Here is a 23,387-nt window from a genome sequence, read left to right on the forward strand (position 1 = left end):
TAATTATCAATATTTTTTATTCATTATTGAAACAAAAGTATTTATCTTAACGATTTGCAACAATTTATGATAAAATTTAGATCATATGTAACGTAATTAATGGTCACAAGGGGCTAGAATGTCAAATCTTTGACGCTTTATATCTCATAAAGGGGGAATATTTTGATAAGCAATATTAAACAAAGGATGGTCAGAATAATGTTCTTAACAATATGCATACTTTGAACTTTTGACAAGTGACCCCATTAAGGACTTGTAGGGGTGGCCCCTAAATATTTCCATTTAGCATATCTCCTCAACGAATAGAAATCTCTGAATAAGTGCTGAACAAAAATTCTGTAAAGTCACAAGAACTTTCATTTGATATCAAGAAAATTGGGTTGACCCCTCAAATTAGGAGCTCAGAGGGCCAAAAGTATTTTATCTATAACTCTCTAATGATCAATATTTTGTTATACATAACTGAAGCAAAAATATTCATTTGAACAATTTTGCAACAATATATGATACAATTTTGATCATATGTTACGTATTTAGGGGTGACAAGGGGCCAGAATGTTACATCTTTGAAGCTTTATATCTCGAAAAGGGGGAATATTTTGATAAGCAATATTGAACAAAAGATGGTCAGAATAATATTCTAAACAATTTTTGAAAAACGGCCCCATTAAGGACTTGTAGGAGTGGCCCCTAAATATTTTCATTGAGCATATCTCCACAACGAATAAAAATTCAACGGAAGACCTACTCGTTGCTCGCAACGAGATCTCATCTAGTTATTATTAATATTCTTACCAATTTTGTGCACGCGATTTCTCGTAAACTACTGGGTCGATTCTCATGAGACTTCCACTTCTGATAGGTACTGATCTGAACATTATTGGAATTTTTTTTTTTGTTGAAGACGTCACTTCCGGTCGTGAGTTATCTACAATTTCCTGATTTTAAAATGCAATTTTGTCTGAACTATATAGCGAAAACTGCTTAAGATATGAACAGGAGACTTATTTGAGATGATAGTTCATGACTTATAGCTTTGCAGAATGACCTTTCCGTGTGTCATCAATACTTCCGGTCGCTACCGGAAGTGAATTTAAAAACCGCGTAAATATTAATATGAAGCATATCTCCAGAAGGGAAAAGAAATTTCTGAATAAGTGTTGAACAAAAAGGCTTTGAAATCACAAGACCTTTCATTTGGTATCAAGAAAAATGGGCTGACTCCTTAAGGACAGATGATACAAACAAATTTTTTCTTTGAAAAAGATTAAATATCATATCACAAGTTTAGAAAAGTGGATGGTTCTTAGATTGTGTTCTCCTAATAACAGAATTATGAAAAACACTTGGAAAATATTAGTAATATTTCAATGAAAAAACAAAAATAGACAAAACACATTCAGTAAAGGTTTACAGGTGAAAACAAATTTCAGAATATGTTATCTTGGTGCTAAAAGTGTAATATAAATTGAAGAAAAATATGCCAAGCCAGGTGAATTTTATTAGCTATAGGATAAGCTAATTTGTAAAAATCAGCATATGCAATGTTGTTAATTTTTTGTCATTTTGTTCCTCCTCTTAAAATTCACCCGGCTTAGTATATTTTTCTCAGGTTTATATTACACTTTTAGCACCAAGGTAACATATTTTGAAATTTGTTTTCACCTGTAAATCTTTACTGAATGTGATTTGTCAATATTTGTTTGTTTTTTCATATTTTCTTAGTCTATTTAATTTTGCAGTTCTTAGGAGAAAATATTCTAAGAATTATCCACTTTTCTAAACTTGTGACATGATATTAAATCTTTTTCAAAGAAAAAATTTGTTTGTATCATCTGTCCTTAAATAAGGATTTAAAAGGGGCCAAAAGTCTTGCATCTGTACCTCTTCAATGATCAATATTCTGTGATACATTACAGAAGAAAAGATATTTATCTGAACGATTTGCAACAATATATTATAAAATTTTGATCATATCTTACGTAATAAGGGTTGCAAGGGGCTAAAATGCAATATTTTCTATGCTTTATGTCTCAAAAAGGGGGAGTATTTTTACAAGCCATATTGAACAAAAGATGTTCAGAATATCGATATAAAAATCAGAATCTTTAAATTTGATAAAGGAAAACTTAATGACATTCTCCTTTAACGAATATCTCAGTCAAAATCACATCTCATCTTATCGAGAAATTCTACGGAAGACCTACTCGTTGCTCGCAACGAGATCTCATCTAGTTATTCTTAGGATTCTTTTTCACTTTTATTATTATTGTTTTTTTTTTCTAACCGATTTTGTGCACGCGATTTCTCAAAAACGGTTCGATGGATTTCCATGAAACTTTCAGGACTTATATTACATCACTTGAACCTTACGCATTTTTCTGTTTTGATGAGGTCACTTCCGGTCCGGAGTTATAAGCGTTTTAATTGTTTTTTAAGGGCGGTTTGTCCGCACGATTTCTCCTAAACGGCTTTAGATAGACACATGATACTTTCAGGTATGATAGACCTATGTCTGTAGATTTGCGGAATGTATTTCATTTTTATCGGAAGTGCCGCACGTCGGCGCTCACTATGGCCCGAATATAGACGTATCGCGAATTTCAAAATTTTTAACACCTTTTCTACGATAGCTTTTTACCTGGAAATATTTTGTTAAAACATATAGAACAAAAGAAGTGTAGAATTTTAAGATCTTTCGAATGATATCTCGTAAAAAGGGCTGGTCCCTAAAATTAAGGGCCTAGAGGGGCCAAAAGTTTTTTCTTTATATCTCAAAACGTATTGGAAATTTGTAATACGTCAAAGAAGCAAAGTTGTTCAAAATATCAAGCTTAATCTATCAGTATCGTCAAAATACGCCCGTCGTCGTCACTTCCGGTCAAACCGGAAGTAGTCGGAAAACGCGTATTTTTGCATTTCTTGACAAGATTTTGGGTAACATATGTCTCTGGGAGCATAAAAAATAATTTTTCGTCCGTCGTTGTCACTTCCGGTCAAACCCGAAGTAGCCAAAAATAGCTTTTTTTTTAATTAATTAACATGGCTTTAGAGGAGTCTAACCATTTGAAGGCGTTATTTCTCATTTTTGTTAAAAATGAAAGCTACTTCCGGTCAAACAGGACGGAAGACCTACTCGTTGCTTTGCAACGAGCTTTGCTCTAGTTATTCTTTTTTTTCTTCTTTGTTCTCCCGTACTTTTTTGTCCGCGAGTGTTCTCAGAAACTGATCACCCAACTAAGTTAAAACCTTTTTAGGGTTAATAGGTGTGTAGTGTAGGTGTGCGGAACGAAGGTCATTTGCGCGCATTCGCATGCACGTGCGTGCGCGTGAAGTTAGTGAAATGACTGATATACTTAATATGGCCATAACTTTTACATTTTTTGATGAAATGCTTTGAAACTCATTTCATAAGGATATATTAATAGCGTTAATAATATGACACTGTCAAATTAGCACGAACTCACGCGTATGCACGTGCGCCTTGCTCCGATTGGCTGAAACAAAAATCTAAATTTTTCTTTTGTTTTTATACGAAATGCTTTGAAATTTTAAACGTTGTCATGAATTAAGACATCCTCAATATAGTTTGGAAAAAATTTCATGAAATCACGCTCATGTACGTGCGCTGCAATCTGATTGGCTGAAACTTTAAATGGCTATATCTCCTTTGTTTTTTGACGAAATGCTTTGGAATTAAAACATAGTCTTGCATTAGGATATCCTGCAATATGATAGACAAAAAAATTCAACAAATCACGTGCATGCACGTGTGCTGCAACCTGATTGGCTGAAACTTTAAATGGCTATATCTCGTTTGTTTTTTGACGAAATGCTTTGAAATTTAAAACATATTCATGCATTGGGATATCCTACAATATGGTTAAAAAAATCATGAAATCACGCGCATGCACGTGTGCTGCAATCTGATTGGCCGAAACTTGAAATGGCTATAATTCCCTTGGTTTTCAACCAAACAGGATGGGATTTAGAATATAGATAGATATAAGGGCCTCCTACAAGAAGGTATGGTCATCATGCACGTGCACGCACGTGCGTGCATTTGAAACGAATGAAATAAAAATACACTTGAATGAGTGGTTTTAATACTTTTGGACGAAATGGTTTAATATGTAGTATATTTAAATATTTTGAAAATTGTAGACAAGATGATATGATCAATGCGCATGTGCATTCACATGCGCACGCCTGCAATGTTAAAATTTGAATATAATTGGTATCCCTCTTGGAAAACGTTGTTAAAGGCAGAAATACACAGATGTTGCCTCATCTAAAAGGGCCTAAATGGAATATGTATTACTGATTTTAACCTGAACTTTCATTATGAATCGTTCAAAGTAATAAGTAAAACATATTTACAAACTTTGAACATAATGTGGTGTTTACGACGTTCGATCCTGATATTTAAAGTCTTAATTTTTTTTTTTGCCAAGTATATTTTTAGTTTCTGCATACATAGCTTAATTAAAATTCAAATAAAAAATGGGGGTCAATGCGCTTCTTTTGGTGCTACAATACATTTAATATGACCTTTTTGCACTGAAATTTTTATCTTTATTAAAAATTACATTTTTGACGTTTTCCCTCCAATATTTTTATCCAATTAAAGCATAAAACAAAATGAACTCTAAGTTTGTTTGAAAAAAGACACTTAAAAATTGTTACTAAAAAAAGTTTCAAATTGCTTCGCATAATCAATTATTTGACCTTTCTGCACTAATGAAATGTGATTTTTCTGGCATTGAAAATTTAATAAGCAAAAATATTATTTCAAAGTCTTAAACTTTTTCTGATTTTAAGCAAATAGGTCAAATTTATCTTGAATATTTATAAAAGAACATCGAAAGTTGGGGTATATGATGTAAATTTTCAGATATTACTAAGAAAGTGTCAAATTTACGTTAAAAATGGCTCAATTTTCTCCCGGATTTTCAGAATATATTTACTATTTTTGTCACACTTTGTTGATAGAATTCATACGAATTAATTTAATAGATATTTTAGAACCAGTATAACACATTTCACTGCAAAAAACAGCATTGTGTGCAACCAGGATGGTAAAATAGGAATCCAAAATTAACAGTACTGTTATAGTTCAAAATGGAAAAACTGATCATTTTCGTCTAAAAAACCTTCCGCCACAAAATATAGTTCCTAGCTTAATTCTACTTGAAGGGAATTTAATCGCGGTTTTTTCATTGAATATAGTTAAATTAACACTTTAGAATTCAGATTTAATGCTAGAACTTAAAAATGATGCAGAATTTTGTAAATAAAGGACCTGACCAAAATATGTTCAAAATCTCAGGATCGAACGTCCTTAAATAAAGTAGATACGACAGAAGACCACGATTTTTTTTTTCGTATTATTACATATTTATAATATATCTTTATTTTATGGCAATTTAAACTTAAAATCATAAACCAAAAGATTCGGGAATAAATATGTCTTCAATAGGTCCCCACTTGCTTTAAGGCTATTCATTATTATAATTAATGATGCTACATAGTATATTTTAATCGACAATGAGCACGCCTAAGTCCGATAATAAAAAAAAGAAGATATTTTAGCACATTAAAATCGACTCTTCAGTCTTTGAATTAGTTTCCATGCTCCCCAAAATACTTGCTGTATGTTGGCACTTTTTGATCGGTTAGGTTTACATTCACACCTGTTCTAGAGTGAAGGTATAGCCTTGACCCCTCCAGAAATAAGGACTTCATTGAACTAAGTTCTTTCGAGATTTGAAACCATCGTACCTTGGCGTGGTGAGGTATAGCAATTTAGGAAAATTACAACTGCAATGTTAATGTTATTTTTCCGCACCATAATGATCGTCGGAATCGTGCCCAGATTATCAGGCAATTTAGATAATATCTTTGATTATTTAAAATTGTGATATAACAACACATTCTTTTCTTGATTTGATGTCCATTAAAGATTCAAATATCAAAGTTAAATATTTTGGTACATGTACCTACCTAACCATGTCTTTTTTTAAATCTGGCAGTAAAATCGCACGATTCCTGAACAAAATCTAAATAATCAAGAATTACGATTTTGACGACGTCGGTGCACTGCTGCACCTGTAGCTATTTTTATTATTTCATTTACCAAAGAGAAAAATGTTACCTACAGATGTATTTTACTGAAACTTCAATAATTTTTTTAAAGGTATTGATTTTAATGAATGCAAATTATTAACTGTATAATATTAGTGAATCAAAAAATATTGGAAAATGTTGCTTAATCTGGGACAATCCTCGTTCAAAAGAGTGAGATGTAACAAGTAAAATGTAGTTTGAGTAATATGGGAATGGGTATAATAAATAGAAAGAACATAGAGTATGTTTAGTTGAATCAATCTGAAGAAATGTACATAAATTATTGTCTTCATGGAGTTCAAAGGTTGCAAAATATTCTCTTTAATTTTCATAGAATTTTAATTATACATGTACTTTGCTAATACCAAGTTTTTTTTTTTCATAATCCCCCCCCCCCCCCCGAAAGAGAAAAATTCAATCTATTTCATTTAAAAAAAAACGTAATTGTAGAATTATAAAATGAAAATCTATAATAACATTCAAGGAACATATTTGATGCAAAATTCGCTCTTTGAAAGCTTATTTATGTGCATATATAACATTTTTGAAAATTCAGATTATCATTAAAAAATGGATTCAAGTTTTATTATCTGTTTGAATTTCAGACAAATGCAAATATGTTCACTTTTTAGCTTTTTTAAATTGATTGATAAGATATTTTCACTCTTTTTTTTTTTCAAAATATAGGATAACATTTAAGTATGAAGCATTTTAACTGTCACATATTTCCTTAAAACAGTGAACTACCCCAAAATGATGTCTATCAAAATTTACTATGTGTCTTACAGTGAATCAAACATAATCAGTGATGATTTGTTGAATTTTGGCACACAGTACATATGATGTTGTAAGTCCTTGTCGCCAAGGACGGTTGACAGCTTTGATGACGATTATATCATCTGGTTCACTGAAATCCACCTGCTCATGTGTCTATAAAACAGACATCGGTTGCTGTAAATTTCACATATTTCAATTGATATTTCTTTGGGATTCTTAACAAGTTTTTTATAAGCTTTAATGGGGCATTTATTTTAATTCTATAGTTAACTGATTCTTTACCATTCATTTTTAATGCAGTGTCTCGAGAAGCCCTTGTTTTTTAGCTTCCAACAATGAAACTATATGATTAAAAAGTGGCCATATAAACTGTTAGCAATTCATTAAACATTCAATGAGAGAAAATCAAGCTTTATGTCATATGCTTTCTATGTTGAGCTCATGTAAACATAATAAACTATTTTAAGCCAGAAAAATGCATATTAATATGATTTAATTTTCAAGCTATAGGTGTTCCTGACAAAGGGAGGTAATTCTCTCATTTTAGTAAAGAAAAAGACCAAATTTGTGTCCAACATATTTAATATTTATTTTAAACAATGAAATGTTTTCAAATCATTCCAACCTTTTGCTATCTTTTAAAAGTAGTCATAGGGAATATAAATATTGATAAAATAATAATGATAATTGATAGAAGATAAAATTTAATTCTTATCAAAAAGCACACACCCTCATACAAAAAAATGCCTTTTTTTCCTTTCACAGGGCTTATAAAATGAGCTTGGAAAATAAATTAGAAATAATTAACAAGTATTTTTTTTTCTGTATATTTGTTACTTAGATGAAGTGCTTTCAAATGGTGTAAAAAATTGTATATCAATATGAGTTACTTTTAAAGATATTTTAACTTGAATTTCCTCTGACCCATTTTTCTCAAATTTTGACCAAAGAAAATACGGATTGATTCTGTTTGCCTCTTCCATGAATTTGGGGAATTTTCTTTTTGCCTAAATGAATAAGTGTATTGAAACTCAATCTTTTTCTTTAAAAGAAAAGGGACATTTCATTTTTTTGGGGACTATTTAAGACTTAGGGGAAAGAGGGGAGGGTGGGGGGGGGGGGGTGGGGGGGGGTTAATATCTATTTTCATGCCCACTCACATTACCTGAGGATAATTCTTTAATAGTTTGACTAATCATGGCTTTGCCTGTTCTGAGTTGAGAGAATTTTACAGACATTTCAAGTATTTTTCTATGCATACTTTGCTCCACTTGTGGCCCATCCTTCCCCCAGGAATTATTGAATATAGGGTATGTAATGAAGCTAAATTTCACGTAAATGTCATCTTTTCTTCAGTGGTTCTTCAGAAGATTTTTGAATAATGCCACCAAAATTCTTAATTACCCCCCACTGCAAGAGGGCGAGACACTTCCTATGAACAAAGTTAAATCCCCTTAATTGAAATTGGGCCAGTTGGTCTTTCAAAGAAATAAAATATATCAAACTTTACACACCCCAGACAAAAGACCGATTGCCAGACAATCTTTGATCAGAAAAGCTCACTCGGGCTTCCGTGTCAGGTGAGCTAAAAACCACCACATAGTAATCATTTCACTATAAACGTTTCACAGCAAAATTCCAGTTATTGAAAATGAAGGGAATAAAAAAAAAAAAGACTAAATGAATGTTTTGAACTACTAGTTGTACCAATAACAGCTACTTTAATTTGCGTCATGCAATGTAAATCTCTCTTGATTTCATTGTATCAAACAAAATGTTCTTTATTCAAGATGAAAAATGATCAACTATTTAACTTTATTCAGATCCATGTTCCTTGTGATAGAGATCTATCAAATTGTTACCTTTACAAGTAACATACAACATTTTTATATACTGTAAACATTAGATTTTTTGTGCCTTTGACAGAAAACTGCTGTTGCTATATCAAGAACATCGCTAACTTTATGACCTGCGTATTTATAAGTACACAATAAAAATTTTGCTAGAAATCAAACCTAGCCCGATTGTTGAAAAATAGATTACTGCCAAGTATAGGTCATACACAATATTAAACATTTACAGAATGTCTTTTCATATTCATTTGTGCATGTTTCAATTTAATATGCACATAGTCTTCTTCAATAAATATCAATGAACACCTTTTAATTTTTCATGTATGCTCAAAATATGGGTAATGAAAATAAATTGTTGTCAATTTCTAAATAAGGATTTATTTTGAATGGAAAGAAAATGTTTTGTTCAACTACAAACTACCTATAACAATAAACATTGAAAAAAACAATAGTACATGGCATAATTATACCCCTGCTCTGAAGCACAGGGTTTATACTGTTTTTCTTTCTACACTTGTGTGTCTTTCTGTCAGTAACAATTTTTGTCCAATTTTTCTCAGCAATCACTCATCATGCTCAATTGCTCATCACAGATGCTTTAAGTTTTAGCACACTCTTTCTTTAGCCATGCCGTATGTTGGAATTGGTTTTAGACGAATCTGATGTCAACTTCCTGATTATCTGTGCATCTGTCTGTACCACAAATAGTAAATTTTTGTCACAGTTTTCTCCAAAACTACTCATCACATTTGGAATTGGTTTTAGACGAATCTGATGTCAACTTTCTGATTATCTGTGCATCTGTCTGTACCACAAATAGTAAATTTTTGTCACAGTTTTCTCCACAACTACTCATCACAGTTGAAATTGGTTTTAGACGAATCTGATGTCAAATTCCTGATTATCTGTGCATCTGTCTGTACCACAAATAGTAAATTTTTGTCACAGTTTTCTCCACAACTACTCATCACAGTTGGAATTGGTTTTAGACGAATCTGATGTCAACTTCCTGTTTATCTGTGCATCTGTCTGTACCACAAATAACAAATTTTTGTCACAGTTTTCTCCACAACTACTCATCACAGTTGGAATTGGTTTTAGACGAATCTGATGTCAACTTCCTGTTTATCTGTGCATCTGTCTGTACCACAAATAATAAATTTTTGTCACAGTTTTCTCCACAACTACTCATCACAGATGCTTGAAATTTTTTAGACATGAAATATGGTTGGATTCATTTTTGTACGAATCCATTGTCAATTAACTTTGTTTATTCCTGTCTGTCCATATTCACATCAGAGTGAGGGTATTACTAGTGAGCACTGGCTCAGAGAAATCAAACAAACAAACAAACAAACAACCAAACAAACAATAACATAGTTACATACAAAGAACATCATACAACTGCGTTACTGCTCAGATCTGAGAAAATCTGCAACAGAATCAATGATTTTTCTAGATTTTGTCACACGCACACTGTTATCTGTTATCTCTGTCAGCACATCCTGTACTCCCTCCCTACCATTTCTGCGATAAGCCAGTTGTAAGTGTGATAAGGAGAGTCCACTGCTGGCAATCTTATTTCCCATTCTATTCGAAATCACCTTTTGGTCCAATAAAGGCTTTAGTGTGCTCATTAGACTTTTTGTTGTGTTCTTGTGATGGAATATGGCAAAGGCAGAGTTTGAAGTGAAAGATGCAGCAAGTTTGACTTCAGGGGAAGGTCCTGTATGGTCCAACAATCTCTTCAACGCTAAGACATCCTGTAATGAGTCATGCGCACTGTATTTGTCTTGTAGAATTTCTTCGAAGAGGTGTAACTGTGACTATGATGAAAGGTTTGGATGCGAAATTTTGAAAAGAGGTAAGGTATCAATGAAACCAATGACTGCAGATGAGAATGTTTCCAAAATGTTTCATTTACTCAAAATGTTGAACAGCACAGGAAGGTCAAACACTTTGGAGTTGTGTCCAACTAGAACAGCATCTGACTCCGATTTCTTCATGAAGTCGATAAACTGGATCAGTGCATCCTTAATGCTGACTGTCTCAACTTCCTCATCATTGTGGTACATTTTATTGTTGACTACTTTTATTCCAGTAATTTCTGTAGCTTTTGAGGACATTGGTTTTTCTGGAATGATGTATTTGTTGAAAACCTCATCATTTCTAACTGCAGACAACTGCACAATATGAGAATCCCTTGCTAAAAATAAAAAACAAATAATTTAATTTTGATTGTAACGCATCATTTGATTGGATAAAAAATTAATCTAAATTGTATAATCTGGTTTGCTTACGTCACAATGACTTACATCAAATTGTATCAATCCGCTTGACGTTACGTTTAAAATATGAACTATTTGAAGGCGTTATAAAGAGAAAATTTGTCTTGTTTTATATTCTTGATGATTGAAAATTAAATCATAAGGAGTGAATTAAATGGCAACCCAAATTATACTGCTACAACCTGGGTTGGAGCAGTTTACGCTTTTTTATAAACCGCTTTGAGGTTTAGAAAGCGTAAACTGCCCCAACCCAGGTAATACAGTATAATTTGGGTTGCTATTTAATTCATTCCTTAAGTAAATTCAAGTTTTTAAAATTAAAAGCATTAAAAAAAATACATACAAAAATTGATATATTGTAAATGTATTATATTAAGCATGTATGATATTTGGCAGGAATTGAGTTTTGAATAAGTAAGCGTAGATTTGATTTAGCGCATTTCTTCATTTTCTTCTTTATGTGTATATGTGCAAGACATTTGGCGTTGTACTTGATTTAGCAGTTGTTGCGTTTCGCCAAATCCGCTATTAGAATACACAGCCAAATGTAGTCCGTTTACAGTATGCATGATTTAAAAAATTTTGAAACATTATAATAATAGTAACCCTCTTCCCCAAGACTTAACTCCTTCAAAGATGCTTGAATTCTTTCAGAATATGCAATTTCTTTTTAATCCGTGTCCTCAGAAGGAAGGGTAAAGTTTTGAAAGATATAAAACATGCTCAACTACTTGTACCAATACCGGAATTATGCAAGAGTCTCCATTTCTATTCGTTTTCTATGATAACTCTAGTATTATTCCTTCAAAATGCATACAAAAGAAATACCGGAAGAGGGCCATAACCATCAGCATTGACTTAACATTTAAATCTAGGTTCTTACCGAGTCCAGTAGTTTCCAAATCAAAATAGATCTCTTCAGCATTTAACAGCTGACTTGAAGGGAGATGATCATACTTTGGAATTGTTTTTGGAGCTGGAATTTCAACGATGTCGACGTCAGAGGCCTGCTGGAGATCACATCCTGTTAAATAACTGATGCCTTCCCTTGTTTCTTTTGTAGAAATACTTTGAATTCTGTAAAGAAGATGTATACTGTAAAACAAATTTGTTAATGATTCTAAACTGAGGTCTTACAAAAGGCCTAGCAAAATAAACAATCACCTAATGTACAGCTAATAAATTAGGAGTGGTAAATAAATGAAAATCCTGAGCACATCGGCAAGGAAAGAGCACAAAGCAGACCAGAATAGAAAAGTTATGGTACATGTAATTTACTGAAGGGGGGGGGGGGCTTAAATTTTATCACTACTTAAGAATGCCTCCATATCAATACAGCATATAACTTTTTTAACATTTTGTTCGTATATATTACTTAGTAATAATTTGGATTTGATTCCCCACTGTTTTCCTCCCTACCACAAAGGATCAGGATTTAAACAAATTTAAATCTTCAATACATGAGGATGTTTACATTTCCATATGACTAAACATAGCTTCTCTTTTTTTTCGGGGGGGGGGGGATTTTTTCCCTTTATTTTCCTATGTAAAACTTTGATCCACCGTGTATGATTTGAAAAAATAAAATTAATTCTACTTTACCTGAGGATGCTTCCATATTAATATCACCGATCATAGCTTTGCTATTCTTGAGAATTTTTAAAAAAATATATTGTACTGTAAAATGCAATTGTGGCCCCACCCTATCCCTGGGGGTCATGATTTAAACAATCTAGAATCTACACTACCTGAGGATGATTTCATATCAATATCACTTATCATGGCTTTGCAGTCCTTGAGAAGATTTTTAAAGATTTCAAATTCTCTATATATTCCTGTGTAAAACTTTGATTGGCTATGTGGTCCCACCCTATCCCCCAGGGTCAAGATTTGAACAAACTTGAATGTACACTACCTGAAGATGATTCCATATGAGTTTCATCTTACCTGGCCCAGTGGATACTAACTTTGTAGCAAGTTTGGTTGAAATTGGCCTTGTTGTTCTTGAGAGGAAGATGGAAATGTGAAAAGTTAATGACAACAGATACATTTTTATCAGTAAAGCTCACTTGAGCTTTCCGCTAAGGTGAGCTAAAAAACTGGTTATGTAGGTAGGTAAAATTTTTATTTTAAGATTGCAGCAAAGCAATATGCCCTCCCTTCTTTGAAAAAAATATTTATCAAACCATGCTATTTATAACAAGCATACCGTAAATCTTTGGTGATTCAGAAAACAAATCTTAGTAACATGCAAGATATTAATTCCCACTTAAATTCATACTTATCATCATTCACTTGTTCTTGGTTTATTTTCATTTTTGAGGTTGACAAAAGGTTTTTTACACCTGACAAATGACAATCAAAGTATACTAGTACGTACTTCCTGGCTTTCAATTCTCTCCTTCTCCTTTTAAATTTCTGTGTCACTGAAATGGCCTTCTGTCGCTTTCTTTGCAAATCCCTCAGAATGCACTGTCGTCGATCGCGAGTATAGTAGCCAGGAGAGAGGCCCAATTTCTTGTTAACCTTTAATAAGGATAAAAGAATCTATTATGTACAACTACAATGTACATACATATACAATACAATCTGCTTTTGATTAAAATTTGCAGAATTTTCAAATGTAAGAGATAACTTGAGTGGTTCAACTCAGATATGACACAATAAGCATGAAAAAATAAAAATTTACAAACCTTTACAAATTATCTGTGTCCAACATTTTTCTGGGCTACACATGCAGCAACTCTATATCTGAGGCTTGAAGAAGAGCTGTAATGATGGGTCTTTTGCAGACACCGTCACACCATTCTTTGAAAACTCTCATTCGACTGTGTGCTTCCTAAGCATGAAAGACGATCAGAATGACTTGCATATGAACTGAAGACTTCTTTCAGATCATCCTGAAGGAACCTATCTTTCAGGGGTTTTCCATGTGGAAGTGACTTGTACCTCAGGTTAGGGTTGTTAATGAAGTTGCACCACCTTGAGGAGCAGTGTTGGTGATCTCCAAATATGTGTAATGGAATTGATGAAAGGTCTTCTTTGATTTGAGAAGCATTTCCTTTTCCCTGTGCTATGGAGTAACTGAAGCATTTCTGAATGTACTTTATCACAGACAAAGTTAGAGATGAATGTTTTTTCTTCAAGGTAAACAAAGAGTTTGTAAACAGTTTCTTTAGATGATTTTTATCAGACAACTTCTTAATATCAGCATTGACATAAGCTTTCAGTCTTGCAATAGTGGTAGAGTCCTCATCTCCAATGATTCCATCAATGGTTATTCCTTTACTTTTCTGTAGATCTTGGACCATCTCAATAACCATATCTGCCTCCATGGCCTTTGAACTACCCTCCCAATTCTTTGAGCACTCATGGGCTGCTGGATTCTTGTTGGTTGATTCAGCTACACTGCATACTCTGCAATTCTTAGACCTCAGAGAGTATGACAATACTTTGTCGGAGAGAGGACCAACCATGGAACAATGACCTGAAAAATTACAAATTAGAAAAACTGTATAACTTATAGATGTATTCGTTGTTTTTATTAAAGCATTTTTCATGCATTTCTTAACTTAATAAAATGTATGTCTTAATACTTTGGCAAGGAAAATCAAACTCGATCACTGATGTTACATGTATGCATTGGTAATAACCTTTAACCCCTTTAGTCAGCAATGAACCTGTGCGTCCAGTGCACTATAGCATAATTAGGTCAAATATTTATTTTTCATGAGGGGTGCTGTATAATTAATTAATGCAAATCGTTCAACTTTAAAAAAGTAAACAGTTGCTATAAAACATGTTTGCAGGATGCAATAGGGACCAAATTCCTACTTCTTTGAAGTTAGTGTTCTAAGTATTGACAATGCTTTGGTAAATAATGTTTCTAATAAGTGTCGTTAAAAATTGGTTGCGTGCCATAGAGCGATTAGCGAATACGCTAACTGTGTAAAATCACCTAATATTTTAATATTTTGATTTGACTCATTACGACTCCTAATGATTTTTCTCCTATATATATTCCCGTGTAAACATTATATCCTTTTTTGGCTCCATTATCCCCCTTGGGTCCATATTTCGAACAAAACTGAATATGCTTTACCTGCATGAGCAACATAACTATTCATGGCTGTTCTTTAGAAGAATATTTTACAATTTATATGGACAGTTGAACTTTGAGATATGTGTCTTTCTAAATTTATTGCATCTGTTTCGTGGGCACAAAATTTTGTTGTTTTGACATCAAAAATAATCTCGTCGTTGTTTTAAAACTAACCCTAGGTCTAAAAAAAATATGTTTGTTTCCTGTAACCCGACCGACCAATTCAAATTACCCCCAGGTTAATTTTTTTTTCTGACAAATGGCAAAACTTCGTTTGATCAATCAGCTGATTCCATTTATTAAAAAAAGAAAATTAGCTTGTAGCTTAACTTGAGACATAAAATATGTCAACCTAGTTTACATTTAAGTTTGATTAGTTATAAAGAGTAATCATTATTATAACAACAATTTCCCCCTACAACTTTCTGAAGATCGTTTTCTGCCGCTAGGCAGCCATTTTGGATGCCATGTTGGGTGTCCACTGTATTGTAAATATGACACCTGGTATATTGAGTCCAGGGATGTTTGACAATTCATAAGAAAAAAAAAATCCCGACCTACCGACCCTTAATTTTTTTGGAATGTTACAGGAAACAAACATATTTTTTTTAAAGCCCTATTCAATATATAGTCATATAAAATTTCGTGTGGGATTTAATTTTGTTGAATTTTGTTAACGGAATAAACAAAATTTAATCCCCCCGAATATTTGTGCTTTTACAGTATTTTTACCTGATAAACTATCATATGTCTTTCCGCTACCCCGTTTTTGCCATCCAGCATCTACAGCAACAACTAGTCCATTTTCGTTCATCTCTCTGAAAAATAGTTAAATAACAGACATCAGTTATTAACTGTGAACCTGTCTCCTTTAGAACACCCCCTAATGTGCATAATATTCTGCATATTTATCAACACAAATTATACTGTACATGACTAAACCTTATATTTATCAGTATATCAGATTCTATTAACTTGATCACTATCAATTATTATTAGGTATTCCCTATGATTTTCATTTGGGGATCAAAACTAAAACACGAGGCTCTTGGGGCTTGGGCCACAATACTCTAGGAAGTCACTGTCTCTGTCCAATCTAATTAAAATTATTTGTTAGATCCACTTGCATACTCGCTACACAAACATCTAACAACATCTCATTGAGGGTCACGTCAGAGGTCAAATTCTAATCAACCAATCAAATTGTCTCTTGCAAAATCATTGTTTATTTGTTGACGTAATTGAAGAAAATAAGTCTAGGGTTGTTCCGAATTTGAACTCTGAGTGACCCTCTATAGGATGTTGTTAGATGCTAGTGTAGCAATTTTGCGAGCAGATCTAACATCTAATTTTGATTAGACTGTGTCTCTGTCACTCTTCAATTTTTTTTTCTTCAATCAAATTTTCCTTTTTTAATTCATTCTAGGAATGAATTTAATAGCTACCCAAGTTATACTGTATTTCCTGGGTTGTGCCAGTTTTGGCTTTCTATACAGCGAGGCTTTCATTTCAAAGCAGGTTACACTATTAGAACTTGGATAACTATGAAGTTAATTCCTTATAATTTAATTCTCCATCAATAAGTAAAGAAAATAAGACAATTTTTCCTTCAAAAATGCATGCAATTAGTACATACATGTATCTTATATGTAAAATTAAATGGGTTGTTATGTTTGTGACATACATGTTAGTAATTGTGACTTAACCAACACAGGTTATACCATATGACCACTACACATGTATGCTCGACACCCATTGATCTGATCAGAAAAGCTCTATTGCGCCTTTGGCTCATTTGAGCTAAATAGTGAGATTTAAACTGAATTTATATTGTTTACACACTCATTCATCATTTCCAGTTCCTTCTGCAAAGCATCAGACATAGACTCTGCAGCAATATCTTCAACAGCTCTGCCTATCTCTTTCTGTCTTTTGTCCAGCATGGCATGGCTTACAGGTGGTATATTCAGCTCAGAAAGGAGACTGTTGACTTGCATTGCACCAATACCAACATGTACAATTGCTGTAAATACAAATTCATAAATGTAAAAAAGAAATCAATCTAATCACTTTAAACAAGAAGCTTGTGAAATACAACACTCACCTTAGTCTCATTTATTTTCTCTCTTTATTACCAGAAATTAAAAATAGAACCCATACTTTTAACAAACTAAACCCCTAGGGGTAATGGCAACAAAACTTGAATTGATCTACATTAGGATGATTCAATATCAATATGATTAATAAAGTAATAAGGCTTTGCTGTTATACAGAGAATTTTTTTCCATCTGAATAGTCAAGTGGTTTAGAGAACAAATCAAAAAAAGTCCCATTCTAACTTGTTATACCCTTTCTATGATGTGAATATAGGATCTTTTGTGAATATACAGGCAGACACATGGATAAATAAAAAGCAGACATTGGATTTCTATAAAAGTGAATTCCATCATATGGCATATTGCCAAAACAAGGTGTGACTGTGTGGTAAAACACAAGAGTAAAACAGTATACCAGTACCCACTTCCCTCTCCTTTAAAGCATATTTTGAAAAGTTGACAGACAGATAAATGGAAAAAGATCAGAAAGCTGAAATGAGCCTCTGGCTTCAATAAGTTAAAAATAGCTTGCTTCTCATCAAGTTTTTATTCTGAATTAAACATTATCAGGGGCGGATCCAGGAATTGAAGTTAGACGGGCAGGGTTCGACATTAACGTTAGTCCGTTAGTCTCAGACTAATAAGTCTCAGACTAATACATTTTCATTTGGACTAATAAAAGTTGTGGCGTATTAGTCCGAATGGACTAATAAAGTTTTCTGGGGAAAAATATTACCGAAGTTCTCGACAACTTTTACTGGAAAACCCGTATGTATTTTTAGCTTTCTTGCATCTTGGCGGAAAGTTATGTAATTCTGAGTCAATTCGGCACTTAATTTTAGGACTCATTGGAATGAAATTAAACATTTTAGGGATTATGATTTATTATGACTCATAAAGAAAGATGTCGGGCATTTGGATGTCGTAATCATTTATAGAGAATAATGAGATTGGGAACACGATCCTAGTTCCTGATCAGGCAATTTCAACAAATATTGGTATAAAAAATTTCATGAAAACGCATGCTTTGTTTATTACAAAAAAAGTATAAAAAGTACCTTGAAATGTAAATTCTATTGTTTAATTATATTTTTGACGGACTCATAAAATTGCCTGTGGACTAATAAAATTAAAGATGCACTAGTCCGGCTAGACCAACGCCGAAAAATGTTAGTGTCGAACCCTGGCGGGTTGGGCGCCAGATTCAGGCAGGGGGTCTGGGGGCCGCCTTGAGGCAAAGCCCTGGTGGGGGCCAAGGGGGCGAAGCCCCCCGAAGCTCTTGGATTCTAGAGGTTTTGTAGGGTAAAAATGAGGTCTACCAAGTAGACATCAGAAACATTTCCTCGACAAAACTATGTTTTATGCTAACTTTGACAATTTCAGGGGGGGGTGCGCGCCGGGTGTGCCCCCCCTTAAATCCGCCACTGATTATATCAATTTATAGATACATATACCTATTTACTGGCTATGAGGACAAAAGCAAGTTTATTGTCCCCCAAGACAGCAACAATTTCTCAAGGTGCGTCCAAGTTGCTGTTGATGGGGACAACAAACTTGCTTATATTGGAATAGACAGGTAAAACTCAATCAGGCTCTTGTGACTTGACAATAATAAATATACATGTAACTGATGTAGGGGATGTGTACGCTAAACTTCTTACCTGCTGATAGCTTTGTATTTACATCCCACACTCTTGCATGTTTTTTCCCTGTTTTTACATGGTTAATATGATTACACTTTGTATTGCTGCAACATACCTGAAATGTTAATGTAAAATCAATGAATCCCTAATTACAGGTCACTGTTCTAAATTCATTCACCATTAATGAAATCAAATGCTTGGGGAAAAAGAATTTAAATATGCATTACTTCAAATTACTTCAAAGAAAAAAATGTAACATCTTTCAAAACTAAAAATATGGATATATGGAATACTGCCTGTTTTATATGGAGAACAAGAGGCCCACGGGCCTTATAGGTCACCTGAGTATCATGTAACAACTTTCCAGCGATTGTATTTGGTTCGTGTTTTAAACCAAAAGCCATGAAATTCACAATTTTTGAAAGAGGCACCATTGCTTATCAAAGGGCAGATTTCAAAGCATTAATTTATTTTTAGTCAAAGTACCCCCCTGGTACCAATGACCCAGCAGCCCTGAAATTATCTATTTTGAATGAGACCCCTTTCTTCATTATAAGGCCAGCATTTTTTTTATGTTTAGGTTTAGTTATGAACATGAGAATAAAAAAGTCCCGAAGGAGAAGGAAATAAAAAAAAAATTTGATAAATCAATTATTAACATTTGTACATTCTTTTTTTATGCTATTCTAATAGGCTCCATACCACTGGACACATAATGCTTACAAATAGGAAAGTAGAACATTTAATTGCTTATTTCATCATCTGCCATTTTTGGCCAGTTATATAAATTTTGTGATGTTGGTCAAAATATATTTCAAAAAATCAATTCTTTAAAAGTCTTTCAATATATCTTCATTTTTTTAATATGTGTTAGGTGAATGTGTAGACATTGTTCTAAAATTTACTTGATGCCTAAAATTATAATTCCTATCATAAAACAGACAGGGAGTATTGGGGAGTAGGGTAAACATTTTTTCAATTAAGTGTAAAATAATTTTTCTGGCTGATACAAATGATACTACATGCTGTATATATTTGTATATTCTTGCCTTTTAATAGTTGAATTTTTTTTTATTTCTTCAGGTTATTGTTTATTTCTTCCTTAAATGGACTTAACTTCTCCCATAGTTTTATTCATTACATCTGATGCATAAGCAACCCTTTTCTGAAGAATGATGCTTAGACTGTAAGCTATAACAGGGACCTAAACAATGTCGCTGGCAATATGCAATAGCTACCACGGGCAGTTTAAAACCTGGGGGAGGAAAATAATTAACAGACATATACTTTTGAAACGAATACATAATTATCTCACCAGCATGTCATTGTGCAACAAAGTCGTCAGCATTTTATTTGTCCTTTGAACGGGTGAAACGTTTTAAATGTCACTCGTATCGATGAATTTTACACTAAACCAAGCTATCTTCGATCTAGCTTTATTTACCCGCCGTTTCATCTTATAACCGGAAGTGAGAGTTCGTAAATTTGAAATCTCGATCCCGACTCAAATTTGACTTCGGACAGAAAAAAATTGTTTTATTTTTTCTGAAAATTCAAAACCTTGAGCGGAGGGTTTGTAAAACCGAAAATAAAATAAATCCTGGACTTAAATATGTAATTAGATCATTAGCATATTAACCAGGAGCAAAGGATAAGATGTTCAAAGAATTCATGCATTTCACTATATAATCATTAGAGCCCCACCCTAAAACAAGAACCCCTGACCCTGGGGCCATAAAATTCACAATTTTGGTAGAGGCACTCTTGCTCATCATAACTATGCACTTAGTTGGTTTATTTAATACCCAGGAGCAGAGAAGAAGATTTTCAAAGAATTCAAGTATTTTCACTATATAATCAATAGAGCCCCGCCCTAACACCAGAACCCCTGACCCTGGGGCCATAAAATTCACAATTTTCGTAGAGGCGCTCTTGCTCATCATAACTATGCACTTAGTTGGTTTATTTAATACCCAGGAGCAGAGAAGAAGATTTTCAAAGAAATAATGTATTTTCACTACCTACTTATTTAGCCCCGCCCTAGCACTAGAACCCCTGACCCCAGGGCCATGAATTTCACAATTTTGGTAGAAAACTCATTGCTGATTACAATCATGCAAACAGTTTGACTGCTTGATGTCCAGGAGTAAAGAAGAAGATTTTTAAAGATTGCATTAATTTTAGTGGTTTTTGCCCCACCCCTCAGGCCCCAGGGGGGCAGGGATCATGAAATTCACAATTTTTGTTCCCCTTTACCCATAGATGCATTGTGCCAAATTTGGTTGAAATTGGTTCAGTGGTTGCAGAGAAGAAGCTGAAAATGTTCAAATGTTAACACACGACGCACGACGCACGACGGACGACGCACGACGACGGACGAAAACAGATAGCAATAGGTCACCTGAGTTTACTCAGGTGACCTAAAAATTCAAGGAAAAACCTTTCAAGGTTGTTTTTATACAAACTGTGCAAAAATTGGTGAGTTCATACCTTTAACAAAGAAGCTAAACCATATGTCAACACAGAAATAGTGTGTGAAAGTTGTAATGGTAAGCCACATTTACAACATCCCTGCAAGCCCTCAGCTAACACTCCAAGTTCTACTACTCTCCTCCCCTCCTTCCAATCCTCAGATGTAGTCACTTCTTCCCCATCCACCACCTCCTCTCTTTCCAGTATATTCAAATTTGGCAATTCTATGAATAATGAATAAAAATTATCACCATTACACATTCTTTATTATCTACTGTAACACATCCTGACTAGTTGACTGTTTAGATACACTTACTAAATTCCAAGAACCAGTTTTCAAAATAATTCATAGTGCCGATATACAACATATTTTTCCATATACCGATATTTCTCAAGATATTCTGAAATCAATCTAAAATATGATCTACTTTCTTTTACTCGACATTTGCTTGGGCCCCTGGTCATTCACATGTAAACAGAGGGTGTATGAGGTGCAGCGAAGAGTTGCATAGCATTTGCAAGATCTTTCAACATTTTAAAGTTGATTTCTTACTCCAGATTGTAAGGTTAAGTAGTCTGTATTAATAAGTTAAAATCTGCATCAACAACTACACCGCCATTTTGATTATGAATGTAAAAGAAGCTATATGGTTGAACAATTTTTTCCCGTAATGCATTATCATGATTATATACCTTTCTATTTTCAAAACAATTAGACCGCTAACATTTTGTTTGTGACTTAGTAAGATCATATGATCCAATTAAAGAAAAATCATGTAAATCTCAAATTCAAATGAGCAAATATTCATTGAGTTTAGAATAGACTTTGGAGAAAATTTGTCCTGTCGTTCCCGCTTAACAATTAGTGTTGGGCCCATTGGCAAGCTGATGTCAATTAAAAAAATTTAGGTCAATTTCGGAATTGATTTCATAATATCTTAAGAAGTATAAGGAATTACGGAATGAAATTTGAAGGAATGAAGATTGTTTATATATGGATAGATATGGATAAAAAGTAAATTTGTAAAGCATTCAATTTAAAAGAATTTTATTGGTGAAAGTAGGTACCCTATGAAAAGAGTTCCATACCTTTATTTTTTTTTAACACCTCAATTTTTTTTCTAAGTAATCTAAAGGCCTGTGGGTCAAATGAGTATATCTTTCATCACGTGCAGTGTATTAAAATAAAATACAGTAATTATCTTTGATAAGTATTGTCATGTAAGGTAAGACATCAGCAAATGTAATTTTTTTTTGTAACAGCTAGGCCTAGTATATATATATTTTATTGAAATCCACATATAACATCATGTATAGTTAAATTTATTATTATCAAATATGATTCAAATTTCCATGTTGCACTTTGATTACAATAGGCCATGTGGTTTTCAATAAAATACCCCCCCCCCCCCCAAAAAAAAAAATTATATTTTTAAAACTTTGTTGTCAATCAGATGAAAACTTGTTTTTATCAAAATATATCTTTGAAAATTCAATTATATACTTGATAAAAACAAGTTTTCAATGTCTTAGTTATGTCATGTTGTTTTTCAATGAAATATTGAGAAAAATTCAATATCTTCTCTTTTGGTGCACATCTTTAACTATCATAATTTTTTTTTTAAATAGCTACACGTAGTCATAGTTCAAAAAGTCTTTAGAATGGACCTGGTATATAAAATGAACATCAACAAATTCATGTACCTCCCTTTAATATTTCTAATATTTCTAATAGACCTCTGTGTAATCATGGTAATTTAGATGCAGATATGAAAACGAGTCTTTTGGATTACGTATTTTACATGTACAAACCGTGATCGTGATCAACGCTGACAGGGGTTGCACTGGCGGAGTAATTGTGGTCTGTAAGGATAGCTCCCCTAATCCATCGAGTCAATTGCCCTGCAGATACTTTATCATATCTCTCCTTCTGCTTTTTCGAGACGAACCCATGGCGTCTGTACTTTGGTTTCACCATCTCAACCAAAGTTACCGCGCAGACCTTGACTTCTCGTCTGCTTTTTGTTTAC

At 33.3% G+C, this 23,387-nt stretch overlaps 1 protein-coding gene across 1 annotated transcript; it reads right to left on the minus strand.

The window, feature by feature from the left end:
- Window positions 1–10,165: 10,165 nt before the first annotated feature.
- Window positions 10,166–23,387, minus strand: LOC134241063 (uncharacterized). Its single transcript, XM_062723155.1, has 9 exons — window positions 23,170–23,387; window positions 21,450–21,581; window positions 16,989–17,169; window positions 15,879–15,964; window positions 13,849–14,531; window positions 13,425–13,570; window positions 11,928–12,121; window positions 10,681–10,962; window positions 10,166–10,482 (listed from the first exon to the last, which is right to left on the minus strand). Exons 1-9 carry the CDS (start codon window positions 23,333–23,335, stop codon window positions 10,166–10,168), a joined length of 2,187 nt encoding a protein of 728 aa, XP_062579139.1. The 5' UTR covers window positions 23,336–23,387.

The sequence above is a fragment of the Saccostrea cucullata genome, unplaced genomic scaffold (assembly GCF_032062105.1).
Source record: "Saccostrea cucullata isolate Sc308-1 unplaced genomic scaffold, CSIRO_AGI_Scuc_v1 ctg3034, whole genome shotgun sequence".
NCBI lineage: Eukaryota > Metazoa > Mollusca > Bivalvia > Ostreida > Ostreidae > Saccostrea > Saccostrea cuccullata.